Source organism: Rhincodon typus, chromosome 6, assembly GCF_021869965.1.
Source record: "Rhincodon typus isolate 14 chromosome 6, sRhiTyp1.1, whole genome shotgun sequence".
In the NCBI taxonomy this organism is placed as follows: Eukaryota; Metazoa; Chordata; class Chondrichthyes; order Orectolobiformes; family Rhincodontidae; genus Rhincodon; species Rhincodon typus.
This window is the reverse complement of record NC_063337.1, coordinates 20,465,068-20,479,457: the sequence shown is the minus strand read 5'-3', so window position 1 is coordinate 20,479,457 and position 14,390 is coordinate 20,465,068. Positions and strand designations below refer to the sequence as shown.

Sequence of the window (14,390 nt, the reverse complement as noted above, 5' to 3'; positions counted from 1 at the left end):
GATTTTTATCGTCATGTGTATTCAAGTTTAGAAATACATGAGTACAGTGAAAAGTCTACAAAGTTGCCATTCTCCGGCACCAACTTGGTTACAAAACTAGAATTTTAAAAAGAAAACAATATCAGAAGTAAAAGAAAACCAAAAGGTAAGAAAAGCATCCAGAACTTAAAGTCTAAGTATTATCTCCATAAACGTGTTTGGAACCATCAATGCAGGCACATGGGTATAGCCACAGCGTGGAGTCTCTGTCAGCCTGCGAGTCTGGCATCATTCGCCAGGAGGAGCTGTGTTCCTGCTTCCATTGCCACCTCCGATCGCTGGAGGAGCTTTGCTACTGCAGCCGCCATGGCTGGCCCCAAACACCAGGAGGAGCTACATCCTTGCTGCGGCTGCCACCACCACCTCCAATGGGAGGAACAGCATCTAACTCCGCCACCGCCTCAAACCACAGGGAGGCCGCTGCCGGGCCAATGCCACAGATTAACCTGCCTCAAAAGGCTTTAAAGGAAAGAAAAATGGAAAATAAACAAAAGGAAAAGAACAAAAGTAAACCCTCTAGAAAGTGAGTTTGTAGGAAGTCCCACTTCCTACAAACTAAAGGGCTGGCTATGGGCACCCATATGGGTCTGAGCTATGCCTGCGTCTTCATAGGATACATGGAACAGTCCCTCTTCCGCTGCTACACTAGCACCATCCCTCACTTCTTCTTCCGCTACATTGATGACTGTATCGGCACTGTCTTGTGCTCCCATGAGGAGTTGGAACAGTTCATCAACTTTACTAACACCTTTCACCCCAACCTCAAATTCACCTGTACCATCACCGATACCTCCCTCCCCTTCCTGGACCTCTCTGTCTCCATCTCCGGTAACCGTCTCGCCACCGACATCTATTTCAAACCCATTAACTCCAATAGCTACCTTGACTACACCTCCTCTCACCCACCTTCCTGCAAGAATACAATCCCTTACTTCCAGTTCCTCTGCCTCTATCGCATCTGGTCCCAAGATGGAGCGTTCCATGCCCAGACATCTCAGATGTGCTCCTACTTCAAGGACCAGAACTTCCTTCCTCCATTGACTGAAAATGCCCTCACTTGCATCTCTTACATTTCCAGCACTTCTGCACTCAAACCCCCTCCTCCCCAACAAAAATTAGGACAGAACCCCCGCCCTGGTCGTCACATATCACCCCACCAACATCCACATCCAGTGCATCATCCCCCGCTATTTCCACCACCTACAATCCAACCCCACCACCAGAGATATTTCCCTCCCCACCCCTATCTGCCTTTCGTAGGGACCACTCACTCCTCGACTCCCTCGTCCACTCCACCCTCCCCACCAATCCCACCACACCCAGCACCTTTCCCTGCAACTGCAGGAGATGCTACGTTTGCCCCTACACCTTCCCTCTCACCTCCATCCAAGGCCCAAGGCAAACCTTCTATCTCCAACCTGGTCCACTGCATCTGTTGCTCCCGATGTCGCTCCTCTACATCGGTGAGACCAAGCACCAATCGGTGACCAATTCATGGAGCATCTGCGCTCTGTACACTATAATCAACAACACATTCTGGTTGCCAACCATTTTACCTCCCTCTCCCACTCCCTTGGTGACATATACGTCCTATGCCTCCTCCAGTGCCACAATGACACCACACACAAACTGGAGGAACAGCACCTCATATTCCATAAAAACCAAAAGAACTGTGGATGCTGTAAATCAGGAACAAGAACAAAGTTGCTGGAAAAGCTCAGCAGGTCTGGCAGCATCTGTGGAGGAGAAAACATTTTGGGTCCTCATATTCCACCTCAGGAGCCTACAGCCCGATGGCCTGAACATAGAATTTGCCAGTTTCAAAACTCCCCACCCCTGGCCTCATCCCATGTCCAACCCTCCCTCATATCCCCCACCTCCTTGACCTGACACAACCATCTTCCTCCCCACCCATCCGCCACACCCTTCTCACTGATCCATCCCCACTACACCTACCTGTATCCACCTATCACCATCCCACCTACCTTCCCCCAGCCCCACCCCTCCTCCCTCTATTTATTTCCCAGCTCCCCTACCCCTCCCCAGCCCTGATGAAGGGTCCAGACCCGAAACATTAACGCTACTGCTCCTCTGACCTGCTGTGTTCCTCCAGTTCCACATTCTATTGACTCAGACTATAAAACCTGTTTTCTGAAGTCCTCATTTTGAAGAGCAATTTGGTTTTTTTGACCCTGTATTCCTTTTGAATAATGGTTTATAAGTCCTGTTATTTGTTTACAACTGTATTGTGGGTTGGGTTTTTGCTGTAGAAATGATAGATCTGGATAGAGTCACCAAGGGACATACTGCTCATTTCCTTTCCTTTTGTATCTACGTGAAAGATTCTTTCTGAAATTCTGAAATTTTCTCAGAATCAGACAATGTATTTTGTCAAATGGGATTCACAGAGCCTGATTTGGAGTGACTTTTCTTGTACAATCTTTGTCCTTCATATTATTAATTATGCAACTGGGATCCTGTATACCCTTCTTGTATAATTGCATGAAACTGCTCGCCACTTTTGAGAAAGTCCAGAAATCACACTGGTGTCATATTCAAAGCTCAGTCACACACATGTCAGACACGATTAGGAACTGCCCCTCACACCATGATGCTCAAGGGGTAATACTAAGGACATGACCTCAAGGAAAAGAAAGCTCACTTTCTGCTTCGTAGGCAGGGACCTGGAGGTCATGGTGAACGGGGTGATGGAAAGGAGGGTAGTCCTTTTTCCAATGGACGGCCTCAGGAGGCCACACCACCAGCATAAACGAGTCTGGATCCAGATTGCAAGGTCAGTGTATATCCTGGGTAATGCAGGATGCCCAGCAGTGCAGGAAGAAACACAATGACCTCCTGCACACCACCACGGTAAGTGCCACAATCTTCTCTCTGCTACCTCCCACTCACATAGCCACCACTGACTTTAACTCTGCTACTGCACATGCCTCACACTAGGCTCATGGACTACAGCTCTCACTGCTGTATACATCATTTCCACTCAACAGTCCTCACTTACCTCATTCTTCTAAACTGCTAATCCTTCCTGTCCTCTGTTTTTCCTACACACTCACTGAGGATATCTCACCACCACCCCTGCTCCAACTGCTCTTCCATACATTTCCATTCTACTCAATCAATCCTTCCTTTTATCTCAATGTAGGAAATACTGTTCCACAACCAAACAAAGAGGTCGAAGACCTGTAGTGGGAGTAACAGACAGCAGATTCCTCATTCCTAAAGAGGAGAAAAACTAGATTTGGCCAGAGAAGAGAATGATTGCCCGTGTGTGGACACAGAGACCTCATTGCCCAACCAACATAGTAAATATTATTGTGCTGTGCTGCCACTACTATCCTAATATCACCACTGCCAACACATTGTTAACCTGCACCAGCTTTTATCATTCTAAGACAATGGATTGCCTCTCTTTTATGCAGGCACCAAGTGAATCTCCACATAAAGGCCTGTTGGAGAGCTTCAGTTTCAAGACCAATTCTGAGGAGGAAGCAGCCCAGAGGATGCACTGTCAAAACTTTCCCCTGTATCTTCCACCAGCTCAGGCTTTCATCTTAGTGGGTACTCTTGCTAGATTAAACTCAGGAGCATCCTCTGGTGAGCACATCACTGACATGTCTCTGGTTGAGGGCGGAATGGCTGGTGTCACTGAGGACTGCCAGAGACCAGGCATCTTCTCAGCTCCAGGCAGAAGATGATCCCATGTTCTTGGCCATTTATTACTTTATCAAAATGTATAGACAAGCACAGAAAGAGCAAACAGGTTTGGTCAGAGGCACTCAGTAAACTGGATTGAAGGATAGAGGAATCCATCAATGTGTTAAGTAACGTGCTGGCTCCGTACATCTGGAATCAAGCCCAGCAGGTTGAATGCCTGCTGGATATGTGCGCGGACCTACACTCCATTGCTCCAGCCATAGAGGCTCAGAATCAATGGCAAGATGAAAGGAGGTTGAGGGACCTTGACCTCACTCTAGGTGACACTTCCTTTCAGGGCAACAGGGAGATGAGGAGTGGCACACATGGCTGCTTCTTAGGACAGAGGTGCTCTCCCCCTTTGACTGCCACCTGCCTGTGGTTCCAAAGTTACAGCAGTTCCAGTCGAGGATGGTGAACCTGTATCTAGGGAGGAGACTCCCAGTGGGTCTGGACCCCTGTAGGTCCAAAGGAACCAAGGGACAGGTGTCCAAGTCTTTGAAGACAATAGGGCCAACCACAGCTGGCTCCCTCTACTCCAGGTGTGAAATTCAGGACTACAATTAGCGATAGTGAGAGGCACATAAGTGACACGGGTGAAACATCATTGCAAATAACCCTTCACTTTGTAAGTATCTGTTCTCTCCACCCACTCTGCATGTGCAGTCAGCCATTTTGTGTAGTTATTATGCAGTTGATTTTCGATCGCAATTGGCAAGGTTCCAACTTCATTTCCATGTGAGTGGCTTGCAGACTGTGCCTGTGATTCAAGAATTACGCCCATCCATCATGTTCACTTATGTTTTGCTGTCCCTGTGAATCCTAATCTTTCAGCCTTCCCCACTTCTATAGAGACCACTCATAGAACATAGAACATAGAACAATACAGCACAGTACAGGCCCTTCAGCCCACGATGTTGTGCCGACCTATTATCCTACTAAGATCAATCTACCCTGCATTCCCTACTATCCTCCATGTGCCTATCCAAGAGTCGCTTAAAAGTCTCTAAACTGTCTGACTCCACTACCACTGCCAGCAGCGCATTTCCACACGCCCACCACTCTCTGTGTGAAGAACCTACCTCTGACATCTCCCATATACCTTCCTCCAATCACCTTAAAATTATGCCCCCTCATATTAGTCATTTCCACCCTGGGAAAATGTCTCTGACTATCCACTCTATCTATGCCTCTCATCATCTTGTAAATCTCTATCAAGTCACCTCTCATCCTTCTTCACTCCAATGAAAAAAGCCCTAGCTCCCTCAACCTTTCCTCATAAGACTTGCCCTCCAGTCCAGGCAGCATCCTGGTAAATCTCCTTTGCACTCTCTCTAAAGCTTCCATGTCCTTCCTGTAATTCTCTCTATATTTTTCATTCCTTTCTTGCCAAAGCTCATTCCTACGAGGAGGGAAACAATCCCCTCTCTGTGTTCCTCCAGGCACTTTTTTCAGATAATTTGAAAATTTTTAGAGCTGTTGCTAATCCAGCAGATAAATATTGGAGCAAGTCAGAAAATTCTGAGCCTCATAGATGGGACTTTTCCCCCTTTTAGAGGGGTCCTTGACTTTGCAGGCCTACCCCACAGCATTAAATAGCATAAATTGGCTTGAGGAGCATCTTCTGCCTTAATCATTAACGAGCCCTCATCTCCAAGAGCTGCTGGCTAATCAAGTGGCTTTCAATTCTGACCTGTCCCAGTATTACCAGGGAAACATTGGCTAATGTTGACATTGCTGCAGTCCTGGAGGGAAACATGCCACGATGGAGTCAGTGTCAGGGGCCAGACTGGCATGCTCCAGCAAAGGAAGGGCAGGAAGAGGGGAGGGAGCCAGGCAAATAGAATGGGCAGAAAGGAAAATATAGGGGCCACTCAAGGGGCGTCTCTCTGATTGACTGGTCCTCGCCAGCCTATCCAGTGAAACCTGACCAACTGAAAACTCACCACTAACCTCCTACTGTCATTAATTGGCCATTTGAGGCACTCATTAGGCCCATAGGTGGGTTTGTTTCCCAGTGTCTCTGGCATTGCTTCTAAAACTGTGGCTAGGGTAAGTATGGACAGTGGGTGCTGGGAATGATGCTCTTGGCATAGCACTCAATTTTATGGCCACCTGAAGTGAAGTACCTGGAGGAACATGGAGAGGGGAGTGTTTCCCTCCTGGTGGGAATGAGCATTGGCAAGAAAAGAATGAAAAATATAGAGAGAATTTTTTTAAAAAATCAGAATCTTCACTTCAAGATATTCAGCTCAGGAGACCCTAAAGATATTAACAATTCAGAGCGAAAATTGACAAGATTTGATTACAACTTTAATTTTCAGATTAAAAATGATCTCAATCTGAAGTAAGAACAAGATTAAGAAAGAGAATAATTTTTTTTTACCTCAATTGGCTATGTGTTTGCTTCGATAAAGGCATTATGTAGTGCATTTGATCAGTCGCCCACCAGCAAGGAACTGCTGGGCTCCCACAAGAAGCAACAGAGACTGAGTTACCACAGCTCTCTGCTAAGTCAGGGAATTTCTATTTCCATATTTTGGATGGCAGTAGAACTCAGTTGTTGGACAAATAAATGAATAGTTCACTACCACTTCCTTTCACTGTGGTATTCTGAATTGTACAAAAGATATCTGTGTAAATTAATGTGTGGAACATAATTTATATGTACAAGTAATTTGGTGGAAACTTCATTTTGACATATGGGGTGGCAAAAGAGACAACAATGACATGAGGAAAAACTTTATTACCCAGCAAGTGATTGGGATCTGCAATCTAACATTGGAGGTAGAGGTAGATAGAGTCTGGTGGAGGTAGATACATTTGGGGCCTTCAAAGGAGAATTGGATAATTATCTGAAAAGGCCACACTGCAGAACTACAATGTAGGAAGGTGAGCTGGGGTGAATTGCTCTTGCAGAGAGCTGGCATAAGGGACCAATTAACCCCCTTCTGTGGCTGTAATCATTCTGTGATTCTGCAGATTTAGGACTATGTTTGGACCTCATTATTATTTAGGTAAGCTGCCAGTGCCTGATGTAACTCTACAGGAAGCTGTCCCATTTTAAGAAGACAAATATAGCACCACTTGACTTGCTGGCATTGCCCAAAGGCACATCCCAGGAGGAATGAGGAATGGAACAGTAATAAGTGGAAGAACCATTGAGTGGTACCGTTTAGTTGAGGGTATTCTGCTTCTGCTGCTCAGCCTGCCTACGCAAATAATTTTCAAAATTGTTTAAAAGAACATTTAGAGTCCAACAATTGGAAGTGAAGTAGGCTCAGCTTTGGACCTGAAACGTTAATTCTGTTTTTTCCTTCACAGATGCTGCTAGACCTGCTGAACTTTTCCAGTAACTTTGTTTTTGTAGGCTCAGCTTCTGCTCTACTGTTTGCTGTTGAGTCTGGGGTCGAAAATAGGAACCCCATTTATAGATGAAAAGTACCTTACACTCCTTCAGGTTACTGCCCAGGAGACCTGAAAAATGGCCAAACCCAATATCAGGACATCATCTGTTCCAGCTTCCTTATCATTAGCCACCAAATGTTTCAATAGGACTTCAATAAAATTCTCATTGTTTATTTATTTCACCTACAACTTTGCAAGTCCAACAGAAATTTCTAGAAGCTGAAGGTGGAAGTTGAGCCATAGACTGGAAACCTGTGTTGCTGTGTGATTTTCATACTTTGTCTCACAGTGTTTAAAATAACCGTACAGTCCAGTATTTATTGGTTTAGTGCCAAAGGACTATTCATTTCCAAGATAGAGAGGGAAATAAAAAGTGGATTAAGTCACATTATGCTCCTTTTACAGATTTCCCAACTTTCACAGTGAACAGGGCCTGGAGAAAAAGAATGGAAATGGAAAGGATTGTTCATAATATTGTGATCAAGGAATTCTCACTTCCAGTGTCAATTAGTCCAAACTGGGATATTGAGTTTGTGTGACGCACTGCTGAATAGAATAAATTTTTGGAAGAGACAGAGGCTTTTAGTTATGTTCTGGAATACACTGCCTGAGACTGTGGTGGAAGCAGGTTCAATAGAATCATTGAAAAGCAAACTAGACTGTTATCTGAAATGGAAGAATGTGTAGGTTTACATGGAAAAGGAAGGAGAGTAATACTAAGTGAATAGCTCATTTAGAGAACTGGTGCAAACACTACGGAGTGGAAAGCCCTCCTTATGTGCTGTTTCAATTCTGTGACATTGCTTCCTGAATTTCAGTAGTGCCATAACAGCAATAGGTAATTTGTACTGGTGACGGAAAACCAACTGGGAATTAAATCCAATTAAAGCACTTTCATGTTCTATTCAGTTACATGGTGTACTCCATCAGTGATGTAAGTTAATTATGCATTAACTACCTTTTATATGGTAGCCTGAAAAATAACATGTCCAAGCTTGATCTCCAAGGTCATTACCCACTCTGCAGTCTCTGGTGATACAAACTAAATACAAGCTACTCAGCCAGGGAAGGATCTTACTGAAAAGTGGTTTAGAAGGCATTCCATAGTTTAATTTCATTCAAGCTGGCTTTGTGCATTGTACATATGACAAGTGAATAGAAATTCTGCAACATCTCCCCTAACTTTCCTGTACTCATCCAACTTTACAGGATGAACAGTGCTGATATTCAGCCAGTACAATTTATTCAGAAATTATGACAATTCAATATAATTTGCACTAAGCAAAATATTGCAACAATTATTGCTGCAACATTAGGAATTTCAGAATACCTGGGCAAAATTCTTGTTGCAAAAGTGAATGTGCTTATGGTAGGAACAGAAGGAAGCAAGTTATCTGTTCAGAATATGGTTAGCTGGTGGATGGAGGAATTGAAGCCTAACATGACGACTAGTGAGGCAGATTTCAGTGGCCAATTTGGCTATTTTTGCTCCTATATTTTATATTCTTAGTACTGCTCTTGAAGTCTGCATTTTAGTTTCCTTCTTAACTTTCTGAAATCTGATTTCAGGATCTCATCCCTCTTCCTGCCTATGTTATTAGAAATGTATCACCATTCCTTCACTGATGCTGGGTCAAATTCTTGACCTTCTTCGGCCTCCCTAAAACTAATGGACAGCAACAATTCAAGAAGGCAGCTCACTACGGCTTTCTCGAGAGCCATTAGAGATGGGCAATAAATGCTGGTCAGCCAGCAATGTTCACCATCTGATGAATAAAAAAAACAAACAGCAGTATCACTCTGCCTTTCTTAGAATCCCTACAGAGTGGAAACAGGCCATTCAGCCCAATGGGTCCACACTGACCCCCTGAAGAGCATTCTACCCAGACCCATTGCCTTACCCTATAACCCTGCATTTCCCCTGGCCAGTCCACCTAACCTGCACACCTTTGGACTGTGGCAGGAAACCCAGACAGACACAGGGAGAACATGCAAATTCCACAGTCACCCAAGTGTGGAATTGAACCCAGGTCCTTGGTGCTGTGAGGTAACAGTGCTAGCCACTGTGCTGCCCCTGTGAGCCATTGTCTTAGATGTTGATTTTGACCTTGAACTGTTAGTTGCCAGCCCTTGGGTCTATTGAGCTGACATTTCCGCACTCCCCCAGGATCAAAATTACCAGATGTCATCCCTTTCAAAAGTGGACGCATTGCTCAATGTAAAGAATGAATGGCTCGAAAACAGTACTAAAATTTTTGTGTGTGCGTGTATGTGTATGTATGTGTGATATTTTTATTTGAGGCTATCATTTAACAGACACAAAATTACTCTTTTGCAGTTATAACCAGTAGACTGAAAATTTCAATATAAAATCTTCAGAAATTGTGCATACTTTTTGTTAAAATGTGGAAAAAGTCCACATCTAAATCAGTTAAACAATTTTCGAAACCTAATTTGTTCTTGTGTTTGGCAGGGCATGGAAACTGGCATTCCTGGAAACTAAATGCCACCTGGTAAGAATATTTGTTTGTTTTTAAGAAGAAACCTAATTTGTTATTTTCCAAAGTTAGTTTTTGTTTCCAGATTGCACTGAGTCTTATTCATTAGTCAAACAGAGGTGAATGAAAATGTTCACTGGTGAGTGAATTCAAATTTGGATCACCTGATCAGGAAGGCAAACAGCAGAATATGGCTCACTCTGGTTGAAGCTGGGTGGTTTTTAATAACTTACATTCCAGCCACATGCAGTCATTTTTTGATAGCTATAGCCCTTCACGATATTGGTTGCAGCTAGTGGGTTTTCTTCTGGTGTTCGATGCACAAACCCAGATCCGAATTCTACTGCTGATTTCCCATCCCTGTGGATTGAACTGAAGTTATAAATAAAGAACTTCTTTGTGTCCTATACACGCAGTTTTGCTTACTAGCAGCTAATTTTTCATACTCATAGACAGCTGCTGGAAGGGTCACTTTTTTTTAAGATTAAAAATACATTATTGTTATCTTAGATTGTATGTTTCAGGTCAGCCTACAATTTTGAAATGTGTGTACCTTGTTTTACATCACCTCCTGAATTGTGGGATAGAGTGCATTGTTCATCTTCCTGTCTCACTGCTTCATATTTTTGTTTCTCCAAAATGTGACAGATAATGGTCATATCTGCTGTTTTGCAGCTTATGCAAAAAAGTGATGGAAATGTAAAATAAAAATGGTATGTTCTCACTCTCTCTCTCTCAATCATTTGGACCAAAATATCACATTTGAGCAAATTGAGGAAGCATCCCCCAAGAACCACTTCAGCCAGGATTGTGATTGAACCTGTGCAATCAGCATTATTAAGCACTATGCTCTTAAACATTGGAACTAATTGTCTGTACTTCCCAAGATTTCACATCATAAAATATTACGTTGTGCCTATCAGTCAACATAGGTATTTGTAAGCACGATGTTCAGATGTGTTATGACATTTCTGAACCAAGTGGGACTTGAACTTGGGTTCGAACACTACCACTTTACAACAAGAGCCCACCCATCAATCCACTTAGATATTTTTCAGATATGTTATGAAACATTTATGGAGCAGGTGAAAAAAAAAGCTTCAATTCATAAAACCCATTCAAAGCTTTTAAATCTCCTCAAATGGTTTAATCCCTTTTAAGAACAAGCAAATTTCTACTCAGACACCATATCAAAATCAACAAATCCTTTACTGGACGGATCACTTGGCATCGACCCAGGCACCGGAAAGGACGATGGCAGAAACAGCCCTGTCGACCCTGCAAAGTCCTCCTCGCTAACATCTGGGGGCTAGTGCCAAAATTGGGAGAGCTGTCTCACAGACCAGTCAAGCAACAGCCTGACATAGTCATACTCACAAAATCATACCTTACAGACAATGTCCCAGACACCACCATCACCATCCCTGGATATGCCCTGTCTCACCGGCAGGACAGACCCAGCAGAGGGGGCGGCACAGTGGTATACAGTCGGGAGGGAATTGCTCCAGGAGTCCTCAACATTAATTCCAGACCCCATGAAGTCTCATGGCTACAGGTTAAACATGGGCAAGGAAATCTCCTGCTGATTACAACATACCGTCCTCCCTCAGGTGATGAATCAGTATTCCACAATGTTGAACAACGCTTAGAGGAAGCACTTAGGATGACAAGGACACAAAATGTACTCTGGGGGATTTCAATATCCACCACCAAGAGTGGCTCGGCAGCAGTACTACAGATCGAGCCGGTCAGGTCCTTAAGGACATAGCTGCTATACTGGGTCTGCGACAGGTGGTGAGGGAACCAACAAGAGGGAAAAACATACTTGACCTCATCCTTACTAATCCGCCAGCTGCAGTTGCACCTGTCCATGACAGTATCGGTAAGAGTGACCATCGCACAGTCCTTGTGGAGACGAAGCTCCGCTTTCACATTGAGAACAACCTCCATCGTATTGTGTGGCACTATCACCGTGCTAAATGGGACAGACTTCGCATAGATCTAGCAACTCAAGACTGGGCATCCATGAGGTGCTGTGGGCCATCAACAGCAGCAGAATTGTACTCCAACACAATCTGTAACCTCATGGCCCAGCATATCCCCCACTCAACCATTACCATCAAGCCAGGGGATCAGCACTGGTTCAATGAAGAGTGCAGGAGGTCATGCCAGGAGCAGCACCAGGCATACCTGAAGATGAGGTGTCAACCTGATGAAGCCACCCAGGACTACTTGCACGCCAAACAGCGAAAGCAGCAAGTGATAGAACTCAGTGATCCCACAACCAATGGATCAGATCTAAGCTCTGCAGTCCTGCTACATCCAGTCATGAATGGTGGTGGACAATTAAACAACTCACTGGAGGAGGAGGCTCCACAAATATCTCCATCCTCAATGATGGAAGAGCCCAGCACATCAGTGCAAAAGATAAGGCTGAAGCACTCACAGCAATCTTCAGCCAGAAGTGCCAAGTGGATGATACATCTTGGCCTCCTCCAGTGGTCCCCATATTACAGATACCAGTCTTCAGCCAATTCAATTCACTCCATGTGATATCAAGGAACAGTTGGAGGCACTGGATACAGCAAAGGCCACGGGCCCTGACAACATTCTGGCAATAATACTGAAGACTTGTGCTCCAGAACTTGCCGCTCCCTTAGCCAAGCTGTTCCAGTACAGTTACAACACTGGTATCTACCCGACAATGTGGAAAATTGCCCAAGTATGTCCTGTACACAAAAAGCAGGACAAATCCAACCCGTCAGTCCAACCCCATCAGTCTCCTCTTGATCATCAGTAAAGTGATGGAAGGTGTCATCAACAGTGCTATCAAGCAGCATCTGCTCAGAAATAACCTGCTCAGTGACGCCCAGTTTGGGTTCCGCCAGGGCCACTCAGCTCCTGACCTCATTAAAGCTTTGGGTTCAAACATGGACAAAAGAACTGAATTCCAGAGGTGAGGTGAGAGTGACAGCCCTTGATATCAAGGCTGCATTTGACCGAATGTGGCATCAAGGAGCCGTGGCAAAACTGGAATCAATGGGTATCAGAGGACAAATGTTCCAGTGGTTGGAGTCATACCTGACACATAGGAAAATAGTCGTGGTTGTGGGAGGTCAATCATTTCAGCTCCAGGACATCTCTGCAGGAGTTCCTCAGTGTAGTGTCCTAGGCCCAACCATCTTCAGCTGCTTCATCAATGACCTTCCCTCCATCATAAGGTCAGAATTGGGGATGCTCGCCGATGATTGCACAATGTTCAGCATCATTCATGACTCCTCAGATACTGAAGCAGTCCACGTTCACATGCAACAAGATCTGGATAATATCCAGGCTTGGGCTGACAAGTGGCAAGTGACATTTGCATCACACAAATGCCAGGCTATGACCATCACCAATAAGAGACAATCTAACCACCGTCTCTTAACATTCAATTGTGTTACCATCACTGAATCCCCCATTATCAACATCCTGGGGGTTACCATTGACCAGAAACTCAACTGGACTCACCACATTAACACAGTGACTACAAGAGCAGGCCAGAAGCTGGGAATACTGCGGCGAGTAACTCATCTCCTGACTCCTCAAACCCTGTCCACCATCTACAAGGCACAAGTCAGGAGTGTGATGGAATACTCCCCACTTGCCTGGATGAGTGCAGCCCCAACAACACTCAAGAAGCTTGACATCATCCAGGACAAAGCAACCCGCTTGATTGACACCACATCCACAAGCATTCACTCCCTCCACCACCGACGCTCAGTAGCAGCAGTGTGTACTATCTACAAGATGCACTGCAGAAATTCATCAAAGATCCTCAGACAGCACCTTCCAAACCCACAACCACTTCCATCTAGAAGGACAAGGGCATCCGATATTTGGGAACACCACCACCTCCAAGTTTCCCTCCAAGTCACTCACCATCCTGACTTGGAAATATATCGCCGTTCCTTGACTGTCGCTGGGTCAAAATCCTGGAATTCCCTCCCTAATAGCATTATGGGTCAACCCACAGCAGGACTTCAGCGGTTCAAGAAGGCAGCTCACCACCACCTTCTCAAGGGCAACTAGGAATGGGCAAGAAATGCTGGCAGCCAGTGACACCCACATCTCACAAATGAATAGAAAATAAAGTTTCTTTAAGTTATTAATCAAACCAGGAACTTCTAACCTCACTACTGAGATAATTATGACTTTTGAAATTCAGCCAACTATTCAAAATAATATAATGTTATTGCTTGGGAAAATATAACAGAGCTCCATTGAAACTGTCCAACCAGATGCTGTTTTTCTTTTCTAATCTATGGCTACTAAACAATGCAGCCCAAATTCTAACTTGGTGATTCTGTTTTCTTTTTAAAGATAAAAGAACAGTGGATCATGACAGTTATCCAGACCTCATCTGCCCTTCAAGTGTGCTTTTGGCCACTGCATCAAATTATGATTCCCAGATTGCAGGTTAAGACTCTTAGAACAGCCAAAAATGTTTGAACTCATAGTTGGTTCAAATGGCCCTGCTGAATGTGGGTTTCCCTCCTATATGATTCATACCCTGCCCTTTTACCTCTTCTGGCAACTGTTGCCTTTATCAGAAGTGGGGATGTAACGTCTGAATCCAGATCCCGCCTACTGTTTATAAGGGTTCACAGAATCTTCCTAACCCTGCTAAAATCTGGCTCAAAGTGCCAAAGTTAGACATCACATGATTGTTCCTCATTTACTCAAAGGTAA

The 14,390-nt window shown here is 44.5% G+C and overlaps 1 protein-coding gene across 1 annotated transcript in view; it reads left to right on the top strand.

Annotated features, from left to right (window-relative positions):
- Positions 1 to 14,390, top strand: part of plekhb1 (pleckstrin homology domain containing B1) — a 76,661-nt gene that overhangs the window by 19,284 nt on the left and 42,987 nt on the right. Inside the window, exon 4 of the mRNA XM_048597902.1 lies at positions 9,635 to 9,674. Coding sequence (XP_048453859.1) covers positions 9,635 to 9,674 — 40 coding nt within the window. The remainder of the gene's footprint in view (positions 1 to 9,634; positions 9,675 to 14,390) is intronic.